Source organism: Hyperoodon ampullatus, assembly GCF_949752795.1.
Source record: "Hyperoodon ampullatus genome assembly, chromosome: 16".
Lineage (NCBI taxonomy): Eukaryota > Metazoa > Chordata > Mammalia > Artiodactyla > Ziphiidae > Hyperoodon > Hyperoodon ampullatus.
The window spans coordinates 60001373-60025792 of record NC_136929.1 but is presented as its reverse complement, the minus strand read 5'-3'; the positions used below and the strand labels follow the sequence as shown (position 1 = coordinate 60025792).

Genomic DNA, 24420 nt, shown 5'->3' with positions numbered 1-24420 from the left:
CTTCACTCTGTTGGTTGAAATGCTGGGAGGATGGAGACTACCTGCCTCTCATGTTTCTTCTCTTTGCTATAAAAATTACTGTGGTTCCTCCATGCCTCCTTTTGACAAGAGAATTTTGAAGCAAATGGACATACATAAAAAGAGCAAAAATGTATTGACTCAGTAGTTGTGGAGATTTTAAAAAGTAAGCTAGTTGTTGTGGAACCCTTGCATTATGAATGCATTGTCAAACTTTCTGCACGTTTTTATAAAGTAAAGAAGGACTTGGAGGAGCACTTAAATATTCCTCTAGTACAAACCTGAATAAGTATCGACATCAAGGGAGAAAATGCGTATAAAACATTGTCTCGTGATAGTTCTGATCACATTATAAACATTTTGAAATGCTTCTATTTATACTGTTTCTTTTCAGGAGATTTTTGTTTTCTGTGTCTATTTGAACATTAGAAGAAACAGTTGGGGAATTTTTTTTTGTTTAACCAGAGTAGAGAACTTTCCAGAAAATCCTACTTTCTGAGCAGCTATGTCTTAAAATTTTGCTTCTGGTGGGAAGCAATAAATATGAGCCAGGAATCTAATTCCAAAATTGATTTGGGATATGAGTATTGGAAAACTTCGTGCTAAAGCCAGATGGTCAGCATTTATTGCTTTTTTCAAAGGGTTAAATTAAAAGTTTTTTGTGATCAGTAGACTGTAAAATACTTTTTGGGTAGTGAGAGAAGGCACCTTTAAAATTTTTTTCCAGTATAGTGAGACACTTAAAAACATTCTAAAAAACAAAATCAAAACCTACTTTGATGTGGAATATTTTGTACTTGATATACAGTTGACCCTTGAACAATGCAGGGGTTAATCACATATAACTTATAGTCGGCCCTCCATATCCCTGGTTCGTCCGCATCTGCGGATTCAACCAAACTTAGATCCTGTAGTGCTGTAGTATGTACTATTGAAAAATATCCTGGGTAAGTGGACCCACGCAATTCAAACCTGCGTTGTTCAAGGGTCAACTATACTATCAAGTGAATTCGAGACTATAGTGTTTGGGTTTTGTTATCTAATTATTTTAACAACACGTTTGGACAGTTAGGTGTGGTTCTCGGTATCTGCCATCTGAAATGTGTCTCAAGGGTGGCCTGTGACACAGAGGTCTCACCCTGGCCAAGTGTCCTTCCACAGGAAGTCTTAGCACTCTCATGTATTTTAGATTTTAAGGCTGGATAAGAACTCCGTTGAAGGCTGCATTAGCATTTTTAAAATGTGGATATTAAGACCATCAATTCTCTGTGTTTTGTTTCTAAAGAAAATCTGTGGAAAGGAAAAACAACTTATTTTCAGAGTGTGTATAGTGATTAGAATAATTTAATTTAAATGCTTAAAGATTTGGAGCAAATTTATAAATTTAGAATAGCAATATTTTATTTTGATCTTCCTTACTAATTATAACAAATCTGATATCTGATTTGCCCCAGAACCACTTTACAATAATTTCACCACAGAATGTCATAAACATGGACTTTGGTTTCTAAAACACCAAGAATACCATATTGGACTCCTTGATTTTACACCCTTCCCCACTTTCTTATTCCATGGCCTTGAGAAGACTCTTAGGAACTTTTTTCATCTACTAGTCAAGTGCTCCTTCTCATCCTTCTTAGAAATTTTTTTTTTTTTAAGCTCAGCAGTCCTGTTATAGTTGACTTACTAGTTGGGTAAGAGTTGCATTTTCTTCTAGGTAATTGAAGATCTGATTGTTTGCAGCATGAGGTGAACAGATCATGTAGGTTTTTATAGTATTTAAGAATTATCAGAAGGGTGTTTATCCAATCCACATGTCAACATCAATAGCACACTGGCTCAGGTTGCAAAGTGAATGTGCTTGGCTGTGCCACTCTCTGGTTCAGGCAAATGAATGTGCAAATTCCAGTTTCTCTCTTCAAGTGTGTTCAGTGCTTCCTTTTCCCAAGTTCTGCCTTATCCAAGGTGCAATTAGTTATTTAAACAACCCAGATTTAGATTATTTTCAGTATTCTTGAAACTGTTAAAACATTTGTTGAATACAGTTGACCCTTGATCAACACAGGTTTGAATTGCACAGATCCACTTATATGTGGATATTTTTCAATAGTAAATACTACAGTACTACACGATCCACGGTTGGTTGAACCTGCGATTGTGGAGGGCCAACTATTAATTATACTTGGATTAACCCCTGTGTTTTTCAAGTATCAACTGTACTGAGAAATCTTTCCAAACTAATTGGAGGGGAAGGGAAGGCAGTTGATAAAACTATTTTCATAGGTATATGAACTGATCTGTAATTAGAAGCACCATTTGTATACCTGTACTATATAAAAAAGTTCTTAAAATTTTTACTCAAGGTAATGTAGTGTGGCTCATGGGCTTAGTTGCTCCGCGGCATGTGGGATCTTCCCAGACCAGGGCTCGAACCTGTGTCCCCTGCATTGGCAGGCAGATTCTTAACCACTGCGCCATCAGGGAAGCCCCTGTTCCAATGCTTGAAGGGACAAACAACAATATAGTAGAGTTTTGCTGGAGATGAAAGCATGTCTTAGCATAGGTAAAAATAGATCTTTTTTTAAAAATTTATTTTATTTATTTATTTTTGGCTGTGTTGGGTCTTCGTTGTGTGTGCGGGCTTTCTCTAGTTGCAGTGAGCAGGGGCTACTCTTCGTTGTGGTGTGCGGGCTTCTCATTGTGGTGGCTTCCGTTATTGTGGAGCATGGGCTCTAGGCGCGCAGGCTTCAGTAGTTGTGGCACACGGGCTCAGTAGTTGTGGCTCATGGCCTCTAGGCACGCGGGCTCAGTAGTTGTGGTGCATGGGCTTAGTTGCTACGCGGCATGTGGGATCTTCCCGGACCAGGGCTTGAACCCGTGTCCCCTGCATTGACAGGCGGATTCTTAACCACTGCGTCACCAGGGAAGCCCAGAAATAGATTTTTAAATTGTTCTGGTTTGCCACTTGTGTATGTTACTCTCCTTCTGAACGTTGGTAGTTGGTAACTTCCATTTGTCTAACTGAAAAGTCAAGTCTCTATGACTATTCTTTTGTGGATTGACTATCCGAGAAATTAGCGTGGTGGAAGTTGTAGTATGTTATTCTTTGTGGCTTTAAAAACGAAGGCATTTTTATATAGGAGAGCATGAAAGTGAATTTAAGGTCTTTGGAAGTTTTATTTTTAATGTGTCACTTTAGGTTGACCATTTCTCTTCATCACTTTTCTGTTTCTTAAAGTCTTCTCTTCCTTGGACCAAATGACCCACATCTTAATTCTTTTCTCTGACTTCTTGAATGTGGTAAAACATATGATATGGATAAAAGTTGCTTTCAGCTTTTTAAAACCATGTCTCTGAGTGACTAGACTATGTGATAACCATGAGGAAATCACCCCACCACTGTTTGTGTGTGTGTGTGTGTGTGTGTGTGTGTGTGTGTGTGTGTGTGTTTTGAAGAGTCAGACTTGAGTAGGGGAACCATTGCTTTTACTGTGTGGTGAGTAAATAGTTTGTATTTTTCTGACATGTACCTGTGGTCACTTGTTTGCCTAGTTTGAGGTTTCTGGCCTCAAGTCTCTTCTGGGGGAGGGTGAGGGAGCTGGAGAGAAGTAATTCAAAGTTAATTAAAAAAGGCCTCTTCTTGTTTTTATTTTTGTTGTGTGTGTCCAGGATTTAGAAGAATTCTGCTTTAAGTTTTGCATCAATCATTTGACAGAAGTTACACAGACTGCAGCATTTTGGCAAATGGATGGCCCTCTGCTAAAGGAATTCATTGCTAAAGCCAGTAAATGTGGAGCCTTTAAGAACTGAAGCCCAAGACTGCTGGGTTTTGTGTGAGTGCTCTGGGGCTGGTGATGGTGTGTCGTTTGTGCTCTATGGGTGATGTAATTCTTCAGGTAAAAGAGCCCATCAGGTTGTTTTGCTCACATGGAGGTACAGTTCTCTGTGTAAGGATACAGGAAGGGTGTACGGCTTTTCCTGAACCCATTTGAAACAACCCTTATTTCCAGATGTGTATATTTTAAATGTGACCTTAACGTTTGGCTGGGACATTGTAAAAGGGTGAAAGTCTAGCTGGTTGTTTGTTTTTTGTTTGGTTTGGTTTTGATTAGAGGAACTCCTGAAGTTGGAAAGGGGGCTTTGCGGCACGTCTCCTGGCTTGCATATCAACAACCCTTTTGACGCCAGGGGTTGGGATAGGGTGCCAACTGTGAGAGATGTAGAGGCCCCGCTGGGAATGACAGATGCTGACTTGGGGGCTTGTTGAAGGGCTGCATTAGTTGTTAGTTCAGTAGCCTCACTGTGAAGGAATAGTTAAGATTGTCTGAGGCTTTTGTTTGTGTATTTGCATTATTGATGACTTTTTAAATTTCAAAATAATATTCAATTTAATATAAGCCTATTGAAATGATAATTATGTGAAGATGGATTTCTAGGTTAGTCAGGGTTTCTCTTAAGACTTAAGTACATAAAGAGTAGTAACGTAGAACTATCTGCGAAAACTTGATAATGAAAGAAACTTCGTTTGGGTGAAAGCGGATATTTTATAACTCAGAGTCTCCCCTACTAACAGCGTTTTTATTAAGGTTAAATTTGAGAACCCAAATTGAAATCCTCCCACCTTTTCTCCTGTAAATGCTAATCATATAAGAGGAAAATAGTGACATATTCAGTGTACTCTTGCCTTCCTGAATTGTGGTTGCTGAATCATCAGATCTGCTACGTCTGACTCAAATCAGTGGTTCTTAAAACCAAGTTTCTTACAGGACTTAATAGAATTTGTTTTTATCGATTTTTATCTATGCCAAATGCTGTCACACATTTTGCTTACTTGAAATGTCACCAGCTTTCACATTTGATTTTCCTTTCCTTTTAATTGTGTTAGGTAACTTTGAAAAAGGATCTAAATTATGAGGGCGTTGTTTTTGGTCTGGTTATGAAATGTGACTTTGGGAAGTAAGAGTGTTCAACTCTGAGTTTTATCCTGTGTGCCCGTTGAGCTTGCTTCAAGAACAAAGCTGTGTTCTGCTCTCTGGCCCACGGACTCATTTCCATTTGTGGGAGCTCCTTTAGTGAACTGTTTCATGTTTGGAAGGTCCTCCATCTGAATTTAGAGACCGAATCCATTTTCAGACCCCAATTAACAAGAGGGTGAAGAGATGCTGCAGCTACTGTTTCTAGCAATGTTTCTAAGTGTATGTTGGTGGGTGAGAGCCCAAAGATGGGAATTCTTTGATAGGTGAAATAAACACAAACCCGGAAGTCCCAGCCCCCTTTTCCTGACCATGTTGCAAGTGATCGAAGCCCAGTGAGTTATTAGGTTAGAATTAGTTCTGCAACATAATAGAATTTTCTTACTAGGTTGATAAATGTACATTAATTTGATTATTAGCTATGATGGGTAGTGTTTCTAACAATCACTGTCTATAGGCTTATGATGTGGACAAAACAAGAACTTCAGTAAGTTTACTATTGCTCTTACTTGAAAAAAAACTTTAAAAAAGCACAAATTAACGTAGATCCATTTCCATAGATAGTTCATTCACTAAGAAAATATTTACTGAGTTCCCAATAGGTGAAGAACCACTTCTCATATTAGATTACTGAGTAATTTGTATGAGTATATTTTCAGTGAAGAGAACAGAAAAAAGTCTCTCAGAAAGTACTTGAGTATCTTGTGTTGTTGTTTTTTTAAATATGCTCTCTTATTTTTCTACTTGGTTTTGTTGTTAATCATAGCAGGAGATGAAAACTATTCTTTGAATTGTTTTTTTTTCATCTGATATAATAATGAAAGCCAAAGTATTGGTATTTCTTCAAATAGCCCTAAAGTGTATTCTTGAACTTCCTACTGGAACAAGGTTTGATACACTAGTTATATAGGTTGTATTTATGTAATGTTTAGAGTGACATATTAATAAATAAAGCAATCTGTTAAAATAGCATGTAGAGTCATTTTTTTCCCTCTCAAAAATCAATAATATGCAGCCTTAAAAGGGAAGGAAATTCTGACACATGCTGCAGCTTGGATGAACCTTGAGGACATTATGCTAAGTGAAATAAGCCAGCCACAAAAGGACAAGTACTGTATGATTCCATTTACATGAGGTCCCTGGAGTAGTCAGATTCATAGGAAGTAGAATGGTGGTTGGCAGGGACTGGGAGAAAGGGTATGAGGGGTTATTGTTTAATAGGTACAGAGTTTCAGTTTCGCAAGATGGAAAGACTTCTGTGCGTGGATGATACACAACAATGTGAATGGACTTAACGCCACTGAACTGTACACTTAAGCATGGTTAACATGGTAATGTGTATTTTGCCAGTTTAAAAAAAACCAGTACTGTGATTCTTGGGTATCAGCCTAAAAACAGGTACCACCATGAACATGCTGTTTCTCAACTACCCTCCCCACCCCAGAAGATATGCTTTGGTTTTATTCCTGCTGAAAGATACTACAATTGAACTATCACAGTAGAAAAACGTATCTGGATCCTTTTGGGGACTTATAAATGAAGGGAGAAACATGGTCCCTCTCCTCAAGGAATGTAAAAATTATTGGGAGAGAGGAGAGAGGTTTAGGAATTAACAACATAATAACATTTATAAACAGCTTTTCGCAAGTCATTGAGAGGAAACCCAATAGGGTTAGTATGAGAAGCAACTGTTCTGAAGGTCGTGTTTGTGCAGCATAGGGGGCAACACAAATGTCCTTTTAGCTCATTTCCAAAACAACGGTAAGTGGCCCAAGCAAAGGCTTAGAGGTGGGGAATAATGAGCCTTCCAGAACTTTACCATAAGCAAGTTTGTTTGGTTAGAATGGGAAAATAAACCAGGGCCTCTCAGGCGGAAATGTTGGCAAGGGGAGGGCATGTGTTTCTGTGTGTGGTGTGGATGAGAACATTTATTTCCCACAATGCCAGGCATTTTGTGCCCTGTGCTTCACATGCATTTTCTTTTTTAGTGCCCACATTTTGTACCATAAAGTAGGCAGAATTAGTCTCATATTAAATAATTTTTTTCAGCAGTGACACTGCTAAAGTAAAAATCCAGGTCTGTTTTTATTTGCCACTTGATGACAAATACATGTTGCTCCCTTGTGCTGAGTTACCACCATGAATGGTGAAATTTGAAAGTAAAGTGGTGGACAGAGGGTTTTTTTTATTTTTATTTTTATTTTTTTTTATTTTTTTTTTTTTGGCGGTACGCGGGCCTCTGTCGTGGCCTCTCCCGTTGTGGAGCACAGGCTCTGGACACGCAAGCTCAGCGGCCATGGCTCACGGGCCCCGCCTCTCCGTGGCATGTGGCATCTTCCCGGACCGGGGCATGAACCCGTGTCCCCTGCATCGGCAGGCGGACTCTCAACCACTGCGCCACCAGGGAAGCCCCAGAGGGTTTTTTTTAAGAAATAAACATCATGGCATCAGAACTGTTACTCAGATAAGCTTTGCTATAGGATGTAACATCAGGGAGGGAAGCTGAAGTTACAGCATCATCTAGACCAGGGGAAATCTTTATTCAGTGGGTCTGGGATGGAGACTTGGTTTTTTTTTTTTTTTTTCTTTTAATTGAGGTATAGTCGATTTACAATATTATCTTAGTTTTATTTGTTTTTTTTTTTTTTTTTTTGCGGTACGCGGACCTCTCACCGTTGTGGCCTCTCCTGTTGCAGAGCACAGGCTCCGGACGCACAGGCTCAGTGGCCATGACTCACGGGCCCAGCTGCTCCGCGGCATGTGGGATCTTCCCGGACCGGGGCACGAACCCACGTCCCCTGCATCGGCAGGCGGACTCTCAACCACTGCGCCACCAGGGAAGCCCCTATCTTAGTTTTAGATAATACAACATAGTGATTCAAAATTTTTATAGGTTATACTCATTTATAGTTACTATAAAATATTGGCTGTGTTCCCTGTGCAGTACAGTATATCCTTATAGTTTATTTTATACATAGTAATTTGTACCTCTTAATTCCCTACCCCCACCTTGCCCCTCCCCCCTTCCCATACCCCACTTGTAACCACTAGTTTGTTCTCTGTATCTGTGAGCCTGTTTCTGTTTTGTTATACTCAATAGTTGTTTTATTTTTAAATTCCATATATAAGTGATAACATACAGTATTTGTCTTTCTCTCTCTGACTTATTTCACTAAGTATAATACTGTCCAGGTCCATCCATGTTACTGCAAATGTCAGAATTTCCTTCTTTTTGATGACTGACTAGTACACACACACACACACCACATCATCTTTATCCATTCATCTGTTGATGGACACATGGTTGCTTCCATATCATGGTTATTGTAAATAATGCTGCTATGAACATTGGGTTGCACATATCTTTTTGAATTAGTGTTTTCATTTTCTTTGGATATATACCCAGGAGTGGGATTGCTGGATCATATGATAGATCTATTTTTAGTTTTTTGAAGAACCTCCATACTGTTTTCCACAGTGACTGCACCAATTTACATTCCTACCATTAGGGTACAAGGGTTCCCTTTTCGCCACGTCTTTGCCAACATTTGGTGGTATTTATGGTCTTTTGCTTTTTCTTTTCTTTTTTTTTTTTTTTTTTTTTTTTTTTGCCGCTTTGTGCAAGTTGTGGGATCTCAGTTCCCCAACCAGGGATTGAATCCGGGCCACAGCAGTGAATCCTAATCACTAGACTACCAGGAAGCTCCCCTATTTGTGGTCTTTTTGATGATGGCCATTCTGACAGGTGTAAGGTGGTACCTCATTGTAGTTTTGATTTGCATTTCCCTAGTGTTAGCAGTGTTGAGCATCTTTCTATGTGCCTGTTGGCCATCTATTCACATGTCCTCTTTGGAGAAATGTCCATTCGGGTCTTCTGCCCATTTTTTAACCTCGTTTGTATTTTTTTTTTTTTTTCCGGTACGCAGGCCTCTCACTGCTGTGGTCTCTCCCATTGTGGAGCACAGGCTCCAGACGCGCAGGCTCAGCAGCCATGGCTCATGGGCCCAGCCGCTCCGCGGCATGTGGGATCTTCCCGGACCGGGGCACGAACCCGCGTCCCCTGCATCGGCAGGCGGACTCTCAACCACTGTGCCACCAGGGAAGCCCCCTCTCGTTTGTATTTTTGATGTTGAGTTGTATGAGCTGTTTATATATTTTGGATATTAACCCTTTATCAGTCGTATCATTTGCAAATATTTTCTACCATTAAGTAGGTTGTCTTTCTGTTTTGTCAATGGTTAATGTGTCATTTAAGGCCAGTGTTTCCTTATTGATTTTCCATCTGGATGATCTGTCCATTGATGTAATTGAGGTGTTAAAGTCTCCTACTATTATTGTGTTACTGTCAGTTTCTCCCTTTTTGTCTGTTAATATTTGCTTTATGTATTTAGGTGGTCCTATGTTGAGTGCATATATATTTACAATTGTTACATCTTCTTGGATTGATCCCTTGATCATTATGTAATGTCCTTCTTTACAGTCTTTTTTTTTTTAATAGATCTTTATTGGAGTATAATTGCTTCACAATACTGTGTTAGTTTCTGTTGCACAACAAAGCGAATCAGCCATATGCGTACACATGTCCCCATATCCCCTCCCTCTTGAGCCTCCCGTCCATCCTCCCTCTCCCACCCCAAAGTCTATTTTGTGTGGTACAATATTGCTACCTCAGCTTTCTTTTGATTTCTATTTGCATGGAATGCCCTTTTCCATCCCTTCACTTTCAGTCTACATGTGTCTTTAGATCTGAAGTGAGTCTTTCGTAGGAAGCATGTGTACAGGTCTTGTTTTTGTATCCATTCAGCCAGTCTATGTCTTTTGATTGGAGCATTTAGTCCAGTTACATTTAAAGTAATTATTGATATGTATGTAGCTACTGCCATTTGTTAATTGTTTTGGGGTTGTTTTTGTAGTTCTTTTTTGTTCTTCTTCTTTTTTTTATATATAATGTATTTATTTATTTATTTTAATTTTTGGCTGCGTTGGGCCTTCGTTGCTGCATGCGGGTTTTCTCTAGTTGAGGTGCGCATGCTTCTCATTGTGGTGGCTTCTCTTGTTGCAGAGCACGGGCTCTAGGTGCCTGGACTTTAGTAGTTGTGGCATCGGGCTTAGTTGCTCTCTGGCATGTGGGATCTTCCCGGACCAAGGCTTGAACCCGTGTCCCCTGCATTGGCAGGCGGATTCTCAACCACTGCGCCACCAGGGAAGCCCTCTTTGTTCTTTGTCCTTGTGATTTGATGACTATCTTTAGTGTTATGTTTGGATTCCTTTCTCTTTTTTGTCTGTGTATCTATTATACATTCTTGGTTTGCAGTCACCACGAGGTTTTTGTATAGCAATCTATATATATATGTGATTATTTTAAGTTGCTGATCTCTTAATTTCAAATGCATTTTAACGGCCCTACATTTGTACTCTTCTCCCCTCATGATTACTGTTTTTGGCATCATATTTTAAATCTATTTATTTTGTGTATCCCTTAACTGCTTATTGTGGATATAGACAATTTTACTATTTATGTCTTTTAACCTTCCTGCTAGCTTTGTTCATGGATGATTTCCTATCTTTACTGTATGTTTGCCTTTACCAATGAGCTTTTTCTTTTTATAATTTCCATGTTTCTGGTTGTGTCCTTTTCTTTTTCGCTAAAAAATTTCCTTTAACATTTCTTGTAAAGCTGGTTTGGTGGCACTGAACTTTTTTAGCTTTTGCTTGTCTGTAAAACTTCTGATCTCCATCAGATCTGAACGAGAGCCTTGTCAAGTAAAGTATTCTTGGTTGTAGGTTTTTCCCTGTCATCACTTTAAATATATTGTGCCACTCCCCTCTGGTCTGTAGAGTTTCTGCTGAAAAGTCAGCTGATATCCTTAATGGAGTTTCATTATAAGTATTGATAACTTGTTGCTTTTCCCTTGTTGCTTTTAATATTCTCTCTTTATGTTTAATTTTTGCCATTTTAATTATGATATGTCTTGGTGTGGTCCTCTTTGGGTTGATCCTGTTTGGGACTCTGTGCTTCCTGGATTTGGGTGACTGTTTCCTTTTCCAGGTTAGGGAAGTCTTTAGCTACTGTGTCTTCAAATATGTTCTCAGGCCCTTTCTCTCTCTCTCTTCTCTTTCTGGGATCCCTATAATGTGAATGTTAGTATGCTTGTTGTTGTCTCAGAGGTCTCTTAAACTGTCCTTATTTCTTTCTATTCCTTTTTCTGTTCAGCATCAGTGATTTCCACTACTCTGTCTTCCAGCTCACTGATTTGTTCATCTGTGTCATTTAGTCTACTTGTGATTCCTTCTAGTGTATTTTTCATTTCGGTTATTGTATTCTTCATCTGTTTGGTTGTTCTTTATGTTTTCTAACTCTTCTTTAAAAACTTCTAACTTCTTGTTCTGTTTATTCATTTTTATTCTGAATTCTTTGATCAACTTTATGACCATTGCCTTGAGCTCTGTCTCCACTTCACTTATTCCTTCTTCTGGGGTTTTATCTTGTTCTTTCGTCTGGAACGTATTCCTCTGTCCCCTCATTGTGCCTAACTTACTGTATTTATTTCTATGTATCAGGTAGGTTGGTTATGATTCCTGACTTTGGAAAAGTGGCCCTTTGTAGGAGATGTCTTATGTGTCCCAGCAATGCACTCCCCTCTTGTCACCGCAGCTATATGCTATAGGGACACCCTCCATGTGGGCTGCGTGGGTCCTTCTGCTGTGGTGGGCTGACTATTGTGGGCAGCCTGGTGGGTGTGGCTGGCCTCTGGTCTGATTGGTTGCCAGGCCCTGCCTTGTATGGAGGAGCCAGCCACTGGTTGGCAGAGTGGATCATGAGGTGGCCAGCTGTGGAACCCCGGGAGGCTGGCCCTGGGACTTGTGCTGGCTCACTGGAGCCAGGAGTCAGGTCCATGAGATCTGGGGCTGGTTCCCACCCACTGGTGGGTGAAGCCAGGTCCTGGGGTCTCACTGCAGGGCCCAGGGGTTCCAGAGCTGGTGTCAGACAGCTGGCAGGTGGGGTCATTTCCTGACACAGCTGGCTGCAGGGCCTGGGGTGTCTTGAAACTTGTGTTTACCTCCTGATGGGCGGGGCTTGGGCTCAGGTGGTCCCAGGACTGGTGCTGGCCTGCTGGTGGGTGAGCTGCAGCCTGCCACAGGACTGTGGTCGTCCTGTAGGGGTGAGGCTGGTTCTAAGGCTAGAGCAGACTTGCTGGTGGGTGGGGCTGGGGCCCAGGGGATTCTAGGGCTGATGCCTGCCCACCGGTGGACAGAGCTGGGTCCCAGGGTGTCTGGGTCTGTTGCCTGCGCGCTGGTATGTGGAGTTGGGTCCTGGGCCCTCTGGTGGGCAGGGCTGTGTCCAGGGACGGCTGTGGGCTCAGGGGGTCTAAAGGGGGCGTGTATGCTCCACCCCAGTTGTTCTGCCTGAAGTATCCCGGTACTGGTACCTATAGGCTAGTGAGCAGGGGCACAGCTGGATCTTGAGACTAATAAGCTAGAGGGAGGATTCCTGAATGGCGCTTGCAGGCACCTGTGTCTCCGTGGTAGAATGTGCTCCCAGAAATGGCCGCTGCCAGTGTCTTTGTCCCCAGGGTGAGCTCCATTTGCCTCCTGCTTCTCTGGGAGACTCGCCACGATCAGCAGGTAGGTCTGTCCCAGGCTCCTTTCAAATTACTTCTTCTGCCCTGGGTCCTGGAGCATGAGTTTTCGGGTGCACCTTTTAAGAGTGGAATCTCTCTTTCCCCCTGCCCTCTGGGACTCCCAAAGGTAAGTTCCACTGGCCTTCAAAGCCAAATGTTAATGGGGCTTGTCTTCCTGGCACAAGACCCTTGGGTTTGGGGATCCGGATGTGGGACTCAGACCCATTGTTGTTCCCTGGAAAGAACCTCTGCAGTTGTGATTATTCTCCCATTTGTGGGTTGCCCACCCAGTGGTATGGGTCTCGACTGTATTGTTTCTGCACCCCACCCCACCCCACCCCCACCCCCCGTCTGGTTGTGGTTTTCTTGGTATCTTTAGTTGTGGAAGATCTTTTCTGTTTGCTTCGGTCTTTTTGATCCATAGTTGTTCTATAAATAGTTGTAATTTTGGCGTGCCTGTGAGATGAGGTGAGCTTAGAGTCTGTCTACTCTGCCATCTTCTAAAATCTTTTTTTGGCTTCCGTAGTTTTTTAAGTGCCTCAGGTGATTCTGATGTGTAGCCAAATTTGAAAACCACTGAGATTTTGCCCCTCAATTAATGACTTGGGCTGGGGTTGCCATTACAACAGGAATGGACGTGTTCTTTCGTTTATATCATATTCTTCAGCAGATATTGAGCATATTATGTGCCAGATACCATGTTGGAGACTCAGATCAAACTCATGTTGAAATGTAGCACTACTGTGGATCAAAGTAGTGTGGTAGAAAAGTAGAAATGTGAAGTTTTCAGAGGTCAGACATGGTAGTAGGGCATACAGATCTTAATTGTATATTGTTAGGTTGAGAAAAACCTTCAAAGAGTCCATCCAGTTTTAAATGTTTGTTTTGAAGATGATGTTATGCCCATGTGCTGGGGCTGAAGAGAAATTTTAAAAACACACAGGTATGTTTGGTACAGGTATACAATTCAGATTTATTATATCCAAGAAGCATTACGGGCTGGAATTAGTCTCAAAAGATAAAAACAGTTTATGCATTTTTTTCAACATTTATTGAGCACGCTAGCTGTTGGGAATGTGATAGGGAGGAAAACACAGGAATAGTGAGTTTCTTCCCTCAGACTGCTTATACTCCAGTGGCTTGATGTATGATAGAGTGGCTTACACCGAGAAAGGGATATGAAGAGAAAGTGCTCTCAGATGGAATAGGTATGAGGACATCAGCAGGAGGAGCAGTGAAGACTTCACAGCAGGATGTGCAATGGCCCTGGGGGCAGGAGCACCTGGAATCCACTTAGCTCACTGTAGTGGGGGTGGGGGAGGCGGGATCTAAAAACCTAAAAACTTACCACAGGAGTTTTAGGGAGATGGGAGGCATGGCCCAGTTTACTCAAGTAGAATCAGAACTATTTTCCTGGGGGGAGAGGTAGACGTGAGATGATGATGAGGAAGAGGAGGCAGTAAAAAGGCGTAAGATGCCAAACCAGCAAGAACAGGTAAGGGCTGGTGAGGGTCAAAGTTTGAGGGCCAGAGAGACACGAGGGCCCTAGTGCTAAAGATGTGAGGCTTTCACAGGCCCGTCTCCAGCTTTCAGCCTGTTTGCAGCTGTGCTTGATTCCTGGCTTAGGAAATGGTCATTCTTAAGAAGACAGAGAAGAATCTGAAGTAGAACTTGTTGACTGAAGCTCAGAGCACAAGGTCTGTTTTACATCCTGTAGTAGCTCAATCTCTTCCTTCAGCTGCTGCTGCCTTTGTTCAGATTGATGAATTTTATTCTCTATTACTATAATAAGAAAATTATTTCAGGTTATCCAGTAGTTTTATACACAATGTACTATTTCTAGCCTCTTCTGAAAGTGCATAGTACACAATGCTGTGCCCCAAATGAAAAGGATCTAGGGTCTTGTCAGCAGGAATTGATGCTTTTATGCCTTTGCTTTCTCTTCTATCTCAGGATAGAATTCTAGTATTTATCACACATAAAGCTGGTCTGTAAATCTTTAAAATTTTGTATACATTTATAACAGAAAAGGCACTTCTGTATACTTTTGAGGATTTGAAAGCAGCGACTAAATAACCTTCATGCTACACAATACCCATTTGTTGAGAGGATGCCATTAGACTATCAAGGGTTAAGGGCAAATCTTTCAGAGAAATGCATCCAATTTTTAATGTTACATAAAAGCTTTTGGTTTTATTTAGAAATAGGAATGCTTTTATTGTGGAAACTTAGAAGCTACTTTAGTTAGGCTTTATAAATTATAATATTACTCAGTGGCAACTTTTTAAAAACCTCAAAATCTTAGAATATCTGTATACCTGCAATTAACTTTCTGGAACACTGAAAAGGCTGAATTAAGCAAAAGAGTCTTTATCAGTTGGGGTGTGAGAAGTTAAGTCTTTTAAGTTGGTTCTCATACGATTCCAAATAGTGTCACCTCCAGGAGCTCACACCCCCCCAAATACGACACTATACTGTATGTACTCCCAACTAACTTAACCTAGGTAGTGACATGTTCCAAACATGTTACTTTTATATGAAAGAAAAATAAACATACATGAAAGTCACCTACAAAATAAAGCTTTTTAGAAAAAAAATTTAAAGGCCTCTTAAAAAAAAAAAAGGATATTCCCATAAGACATATGCAGACATTCTCAAGAAACTGGTAAAAAAACACACTATTGTTGACTATTTTTCTGCTGATTATAAATGTAATACAAAATTCAAATAGAAATGTGTAATATCAAAACAAAAATGAGAAAGGCTTGTGTATACTGAGACAGGAATATGAACTAATATTTTCTCCACAGGGAAAATCTATTTTCCTAATACATTTGCTGGAAAGACAAATACATCTCTGGAAAAGAACAGAGTTTAGGGCACTGTTTGTGTACAACTTCAGGGGGAGCCATCTGCCTTAAACTCTGTGTCAATCTGTGCCCTCCACTCCCACCGGGATGTGCAGTGCACAGCCTGCCCAGCTGTGTGTGGCAGCCTTGATGGAGAAGTCAGGTCAGACTCATCAATGTGGAAACTTAGCCTGTCTTGAAGGCATCTGAAATAGTGGTGAAAGGACCACTGTTTGTTTGATGTTTTATAGAAAGGTCAACTCTCTGTTTCCACTAGGTTTTCTTTTTCAAAAGTTTCTTGGCTATTCTTTTTTTTTTTTTTTAATGATGAACTTTAGAATCAATTGATCAATCACAACCCTCCCTCTCCCATTAGATTTGAAGATTAATGTTGATAGAACTGAAATTTATATACATCATACCAAGTGAGAGGGAGACAGTGCAGCATGGTTTATCACAGCCTCACCAGTTCCTGCTGATTTCCAAACGTGGTGCCCAAATACTTCCATTTTGCAATAAATTTTTTGTTTCCACTTTTTTAGATGAGTTCTTTTTCTGATTACAAAAGCATTGTGTGTATGTATAAAATGTGGAAAATACAATGAGCACTAAGACAAAAGAATATAATCCAGTCACCTAAGATAACTACTGTTTCCATTTATGTGCAGTTCTTTGTGCATGTGTGACCCTGGGTATATATATTTTTTCTTCTGTGTGTGAGGGCTCATATTGTTTTGTAAAGGGCTTTTTCATTTAATGCAAGGGTGAACATTCTTCTAAAATAGGATTTTTATCACCTGAATAGTGTTATTTTAATATATATGATAAATGTTTATAAACTTTGCTGCTCAGTTATAACTCATATACCTGCTTGAAGATTTACAAATGCGTCTTCAAACAATCTACAGTCAAAAAGTGAAGTCCCAATTTCTTCATAGTCTGGAGGAAGAAAAACATTTTCAGTTTTAATTTAAATAACTTACTTACATAGGAAGAAACACCTCACAGAATAACCCTCAAAAAGGAAAAGCACACAGAGCAGGCATCCCCTGTGGACTGCAGTGGCAGCAGCCTCACCAGGGAGCTCGTTAGAAATGCAGATTCTTAGCACCTTTACTGGATCAGAACCTCCAGGGATGGGGCCCAGCCATCTGTTTTAACAAACCCCCCTGGTGGTTCTGAGGGGTATGCTCAAGTTCGAGATGTGCTTGGTCTAGAGACAAGAGTAAACGAACAAAAGAATGTAATGAATGAGCTTTGGGAAATGTCTGTTTGCTCTTAACTACACTTTTTGGTTTTGTCCTGTAGAAAAAAAATCCCTTTCAAATAATCATATATTTTACATTGTTGCCTAAAATATAGACTGTCGAGGTTTTTCCTTCTAAGACAGCTATACAGTCGACCCTTGAACAATGTGGGGTTAGGGGTGCTGACCCCCGTGCAGTCACAAATCCAAGCATAACTAACTTTACAGTCGGCCTCCCAAATATGTGGTTCCTCTGTATCTGTGGTTCTGTATCCATGGATTGTATAGTATTTTATTGTGTAGTATTTATTGAAAAAAATTCAGGTATAAGTGGACCCGTACGGTACAAACCCATGTTATGTGTCAACTGTATTTATAATAAAGTTTTTAAGCTCCTAACACAGGTTATGCGAAGGCTAAGTGTCTGTATACCTGCATGTACAAACGGAACTTCAGCGTCCCCAAGAGCTCTTTCTGAAAGGCCACATTTAACTAAACCAAACATCAATCAAAACATTAAAATTACTTATTTCTTCTATATTTTACAGTATAAAAAAAGGCACTTGCTTGTTTAAGGAACAGAATTAGAGTCAAATCAAAACTAGCATAATGAATGCCATTCTCAGAGCTTAGCAGCAAGCGTGCTCAGCTGCGGGGAGTGGGGGGAGTGCGGGTGTGTGACTGAACCTGGTTCTGAACTTGCCCGTTCTCTTGATGGTCACTCTCAGTTATGAACCTCTGGAAAAGACATTAAAACTTTCACGGAATCAGGGTATTTTACTAAAGTAATGATTTTGTGAATTCCCTACCTCCTGTTGATTTATAAAAAGATAAGAGATCTAGAACAATAAATTGTATTAAAGAATGAGATAAAGGATGTGAGGGTGATCTGGCTGCGACATCTGTCACCCCCACTGATCGCCAGGGTTGATTCGGCTGATCTGGCTGGCTAGGCGGGTGTCCCCTTCCTCCCTCACCGCTCCACGTGCGTCCCTCCCGAAGCTGCGTGCTCGGTTGAAGAGGATGACCTTCCCCGATAGAGGAGGACCGTTCGGTCAAGGGTATACGAGTAGCTGCACTCCCCTGCTAGAACCTCCAAACAGGCTCTCAAGAATGAGATAAAGAAGGAAAAGAAAAGAAACAGCACAGGAAGAAAATGTGTACTTTTGTGGGGGTGGGTGGGGGGTGTGTTGGTTTTGTTTAACATGTAGGTCTGTGAGAAGTCTCTATATGTAGAAATTTTCTTATTTCAATACCTGATTCTGAAGTGGTCTCATCCTTGAGTCTTTCCTGAATCAAATGAAGTTTGTCTACTATTTCTTCAAATAAAGCATTAAGAAGACCCGCTTTTTTACATTTCTTAAGAAAAGCAACTTTCACAATTGCATCTAAGAATAAAAAAAACATTTCAGAAGGAAATCGTCTGTCTCAGGACAGCTATCATACATCATTTTATGGTCACTTCTTCAGACTTTGCCTAATGGTGGATGAACATTATTAGATAATACGTACAGCACCTTTATCTTTTCTATTAATTGTAATTTCATCATACCTCATTTTTTTCAAGCTGAAACAATGAATGAAATGTTATAAAAAGTGAAAATAAAAACTTCTCTTAGAATAATTATATGAACAAAGATAATTTTCTAAAATTTAGCTTCAAATCTTTGAGATAACAGCCTCCCTCATTTTTTTCTGTCACAGTTGACTGTTATTATGGAATGTCTGTTTCCTTAACAGAAAGTTACAATTACTGGCTTCAGCTTCTTGGGCGGGGCGGTCACAGTGTGAGGGGTGGCATGTCATTGGATTCTGAACTCAGGCAACCCTGGCTTCTATATCAAGAGCTGTATCCTTTCTTAATACTGAAGAGCAGTTAGACCATCCCAACCTAACTTATAACCTAAGTTATTTTGATCTGTTGGGGTTATGATGGAGTGAATAATTATGATAAAAGATTTATATTCTTATAATTCATTACTACAAGTCTAGAATAATAAAGTGGGATACCAACTCTGAAATGGTACTAAGTACTGTAAGTCATATTTGTTAACAGACAAAACTTATAGCAAACCTGTGTGTCTGCCATCCTTTTCCTTCCTATCCAATGCCATTCTTTCCGGTGGCTAAAAGGAGAGAAAGATCAAGATTACTTTACACTAATTTTTTACTGTTGACATTTAATACAGTAAGTCCCCTACATATGAATGAGTTCCATTCTGAGAGCACATTTGTAAGTCCAGTTTGTTCGTAAGTCTAACAAAGTTAGCCTAGGTACCCAACTAACACAATCGGCTATATAGTACTGTGCTGTAATAGCTTTATAATACTTTTCACACAAATAATACATTAAAAAACAAACACAAAAAATAAAACATTTTTAATCTTCCAGTGCAGTACCTTGAAAAGTACAGTAGTACAGTACAAGACCTGGCACACAGGGGCTGGCATCGAATGAACAGGCAAGAAGAGTTACTGACTGGAGGAGGGAGAGGAGGTGGGAAATATGGCAGAGCTGAAGGATCGTCAGCAATAGGGGACGGAGGGCAAGCTGCAATTTCACTCACGCCTGACGTTGATGGCACAGGTTCTGGTTCCTTGCTGGATTCAATTCTATCTACCCTCTTGACAGAACGACCCCATGATGTCTGGGCAGTAGCTCTTTTTTTCTTGTCATAGATGACATCGTAGCACGGGGTTGCATTCTTAACAGCTGCTGCAGCCTTCGTGTACTGTTCTACGTTCGGGTCCTGTGCTTGAAATAAAGTTACTGTACTACTGTATACAGAACTGTACAGTAGAGTACACAAAAGCACAACCATTTGTAGAGGATGCACGCACGTGACAGTGTACTCCAGACACATGAATGTGATTAGACGTGTGAATGCACGTTTGCATCTTTGAAGGTTCGTATGTAGGGGACTTACTGTATTGCATAAAATGAAGACCAAATTCAGTGATATGCTTATGGTGAAAATCATGTTCCATGTTCATATGTAGATGTAAACATCAAATGTAGTTTTGTCTAACAAAACATTAACAGGTGTAACAAGCACCTCTTGTATAAACAGTGTGAGAGGTGAAGGTTGCTGGCTCATATTAATTAAGCTTACATGAGCTGTTGCAAACCCCCAAAACATTTTCATATGCTTTACATAGAAATAGGAATCCAGAAAATTATGAATCACAAATTAGGTCAAATGTGGATCCTGCAGCTGGGAAATACTTGGCTAGGTAAGGATGTTCCACTGCACCTGTGCCTGTTTTAAGACCATAAACACCCTGTGGGCTCAGATCCTCTCGCTGATTTGGTACCCGGGGATGTGTTACAGGGGCCAGGGGACGGTCACCTCCTGGAGGTTATGTGCTTGGATACCCAAGACACATCCAACTTCTCTTTAATATTCATCATCATCTATCATTGTGTCACCTGAAATTCAGAAGGTTAAAAAAAAAAAAAAGACATTGTATGGAGAAACTTAAAGCTATAATGAAATTAATTCAAATTACCTGTACAGGATTGCCTGTTAAGAGACGTTTTTTCCTCCCCCTTTTACTTTTCACTCCTGAAAAGTAAGCAGAAAAGTATAAATTATGTAGATACTGGAATCCACAAAGGAAAAGACTGATGCTGGACTACAGAAAATGTACAACTCTTATATGCCAAAGGTTATAACAAAGTCAAAAGATATGTCAAACAGATTACATGTTTGCAAAAAAAAACACAAAAGGCCAATTTTTAAAATATGAAAAGACCTTATAAATCAATACGAAAAAGGCAATTGGGTAGAAAAACGGCCAAATGGGGAACTCCGGAGAGAGGGTTCATTAAACAAAAATAAATTGGATCACAGGGAAACAAATATAATTGATCAAAAGATAGGGGAATATACTCAGTTTCACCCATAAGTAAAGATATGCAAAGTAAAACAGAATTTTTCATTGATCAGATTAAGATGTATAATATATAATGTCTGCAAGGATTTGGGTCAATGTGTACTGCTGGTGTGGCCTCTTTAGAAGATAATTAGCCAAGAGTTACCCAAAGTTTCATTGTTTATACTCTTTGACCCAGCAATCTACTTACAGCAAGTCTTTCTAATAGTATTGTTACATAAAGGCACAAAGATGAGTGGAGAAAAATGTTAGCTACAGTATTAAATGTGATAGAAAAAAGCTGGAAATAACTTACATGTCAGTCACACAGAGACTAGTTCAACTGTGGTTCAGCTATACCACTGAATAATATACACAGTGGAATACTATGAAGCCTTTTAAAAATGAGGTAAGATCTACTTATACCCACTGATAGAGAAGAATCTCTAAGATATACTAAGTGAAAAAGCAAAATATAGTAGTAGGTATGTTTCTATACACAGAACATTTTTGGAAGAATTCGAAAGAAACAACGATGGTTTCCTCTGGGGAGAGGATTCATTACAGTGTTATAATCTGCTTTTTAAAACGAAATCATTATTGTCATCTTTCCCTGTCAGTAAACACTGACTGACAGCAATGTTTTTGATAGTATTTCTGATAAGTTGCAAGGGGAATGGCTGAAGAATGGCTGAAGAATGGCTGAAGGGTAACGCTATTGTTTAGAGAGCGTTGCTTACCACCACAAAATGCAGCTGGCATGACAGGGAACTAAGCCTTTTCCAAAGAGGGCCGACTCCTGTCCACAGAGAGCATTCCACATCTGGTGTTGGCAAGACTGCTCTTCTGGCAGTACACAAAGGCCAGGTAACCCCAGGTAGCCAGGACCCAATGTTCCTCAGAACGGAAAGGCTAGTCATGCATTCTTAGGAGAATTGCATTCAGGGAACATACAGCACTTTATCAGTTTTATCTACGGAAAATTCTGATAGTCTTCTTAGAAGACAAGTAGTCACAAAATTCAAAGCTTCTTACAGTGTTTTGGTTCAGTCCGCTGACTGTAGTGAGAATGGAAGACACCAGACAAAGGCTTCACTGAGAGTAGGTCTAGTTCACGAAGAAGAAAAGTTTAGTCCATTATACTGCACACCGCACAGGGACTGACAATTTTAAAAGTATGTAACATTTTGACTCAAAAATCTGTATTTTAACTTAGTGAGGCCAGTAAATCAGATTATTCCATGTCTTACCGAAGGTTTACCTTTCTTTAAACCCACAACACTAAATTTTAGAGACTTACCATTTTGAGGGTCAGCATGTTGTTGGCACAATACTCTGAAAACATGAAATTTTAAAGAGTCAAATAATTGTATTTACACTTTTCAAACATTATGCCTATTGCATTGTAATTTAAAAGGGAACTAATCTGTTTTTCATGCGAGCTTAACCTTAAATATTTATTTGTTAAAAACAAAATTGCTGTTCAAGCCTGTGTAGTTACTGACAGACATCAAGTGCAGATGGACCCTGTGCCAGCATCCCCTGTGCCCTTGAACCTTGGACAGGTCAGCGTGCTCTCTACAGGGGTGAGTGCTGACTACCTATTTTGAACAATACTTGTTCATAGACAGCGGTCACTGAGATTTTACTGTATAAAGAAAATACCTAGAGATCCAACAGCTAAGACACAAGTTTTCATCTGACTACACAAAGTTCTGCTGACTTTGAACAATAAGCACAAAATTGCATGCATTATCTGGCGGGAAAGTAGTTTTCTAACTCAACGGGCATCTCCCCCAGATCTTAGATTTGAACTGCATGAGCTTAGAACTGGTCAGTGTCCTAGAAGAGAAGAAGAAGCGGAGCAGCTAGAGCAAAGAAGTGCAGTGAGTAAACCTGAAGGAGCTGCTCAGGCCCTGTTTTCTCTCCAGCCTTTCTTCCTCCGCAGCCCCCAGTTTCCTTCCTTATGGTGCTGACCCACAAGATGCAGGGTCCCCCTCACCTAGGGGAATGTATGAACTCTTCCTGTCGTACATCAGTTCCCGCCTCCTCCATGCAGTCCTCCCAGCACCCCACCCGCCCACCCCCAATCAATATTAATCTCTTCGCCCTTCAGATTCTGGTTTCTCAGCACTTTTGTTTGCCAGGTACTTAATTGTTTTTTCAACCATACATAAAAGTGGAGGAGATGTGATGACCTCCCATGCCCCCAACCCGTCACCCGTTTTCAACAATTACCAACTGAAGGCCGAGCCAGTTCCAGGTAAATCCCCTCCTGCCCCCATCAGGCCACATGCTCCTCCTACTAGTTTTGACCTTCTGGTCCTCCTGTGGGGTGACAGTTTTAGTTCACGTCTTGTTTCTCTTGATATTCTCACTATACCTAACAAGGGGTCTCGTGCATGACAGCCACTCCGAATGTTTAAATTCAATTTAAAAATAAAAGTTCACCTGATACTTGATAAAACTATGACAAAGAAGATTATTTCATGAGTCTCTACTCATTGGTTCTACTAATATATGATCAGTATTTTTTCAGACTTTAAGGTATAGCAGGAACTTGACTCCTTTTTGTTTGACCTTGTAGCTCTGCTAATAATAGTCTTTCTAGTGGGTGTTTTAGGTCTTTGGAGAAGTCATAATAAAATAAGCTCTTTGGGAAGGTAAATAATAAAAGTGAAAGAATATTTCAATCCATGAGTTTCTCAGCAAATCAAATATAAAAATATAAAATTAACATATTTACACATTTCCTGTCTAGTCTCAAGCAAGAAAATACCTGTGTAAAATCAGATTTTAAATTATTTAACAAACTTCTTTGAATGTTAGGCTTGCCCACATTTTAGGATATATGGCCGCTAAGCTTAAAGAGGATATGGTGTCAAAGAGCAACGACTCTGGAGCCCTGAAGCCCAGCTCTGCCTCTTACCAAATGTGTGGCCTGAGTACAAGTTACTATCAGGGCCTCAGTTTCCTCATCTTTAAAATGGGGATAATACTACCTACCTTACTGGGCTATTATGAGTATTAAATGAAATAACATTTGTAAAGTACTTTGAAGTATTCCTGGCATAAAGTAAGTGGTTAAAAGATAAATAAAATAGTTCTGGAACACATTGATAAAATTGGGGATATATGCCCACAGGGGGAAAAAATCTACCCTCCATATAGAATTTTAAAGTATCATTTAAGAATGTAACAGATCTTACAAAAATCATATTAAAAATAATCCTCTGGGAGCGATAAATTCGGAGTTTGGGATTAACATATACATACTACTATATATATCAGTAAAATAGGTAACCAACAAGGACCTACTGTATAGCACAGGGAACTATACCCAATATTTTGTAATAACCTATAAAAGGAAAAGAATATATATATATATGGGTATAACTGAATCACTTTGCTGTACACCTGAAACTAATACAACACTGTAAATCAACTACTTCAATTAAAAAAATAAAAAAATAAAAATAATTCTCTCATAACACTAATCCTATTATTCAGATACTATGCCTGAAAAAAATGTATATGTTTCAATGAAATTTAAAATGTATGTTCAACCAGAATCTATTCATATGCCCCAAAGAAGTGAGAAGTGTCTGCCTGGCTCGTCAACATTAGACCATCATTCTCTGTTTTATTCCATCTCATAACTTTAAAAAGGTCAAACCTAACCTTTTGACTGTTATTTCCTTCACCTTTATATGACATATTCTAGACTGCATCTACGTACAAAAAAGAGTTCGCTGAACATGACCTGAATCAATTAAAAACTGGGTTACTGATTTCTTCTGACTAAACTGTATAATGACTTAACCGAACTGACTTCT

General features: G+C 39.8%; 2 protein-coding genes across 2 annotated transcripts in view; one reads left to right on the top strand and one right to left on the bottom strand.

The window, feature by feature from the left end:
- Positions 1-3888, top strand: part of RCBTB1 (RCC1 and BTB domain containing protein 1) — a gene marked incomplete at its 5' end in the record, with an annotated part of 32164 nt that extends 28276 nt beyond the window's left edge. The window contains one exon of the mRNA XM_079721583.1: positions 3688-3888. Within this exon, the coding sequence (XP_079577709.1) occupies positions 3688-3828 (141 nt within the window). The 3' untranslated portion in view covers positions 3829-3888. The remainder of the gene's footprint in view (positions 1-3687) is intronic.
- A 9679-nt stretch (positions 3889-13567) lies between these two features.
- PHF11 (PHD finger protein 11) lies at positions 13568-22639 on the bottom strand (the record flags this gene model as incomplete). Its single annotated transcript, XM_079721625.1, has 6 exons — positions 13568-14395; positions 16330-16401; positions 17965-18096; positions 18783-18834; positions 19276-19498; positions 22587-22639. The coding sequence occupies 6 exons, from the start codon at positions 22637-22639 to the stop codon at positions 14253-14255; spliced, it is 675 nt and encodes a 224-aa protein (XP_079577751.1). The 3' UTR covers positions 13568-14252.
- Between the last annotated feature and the right edge of the window lie 1781 nt (positions 22640-24420).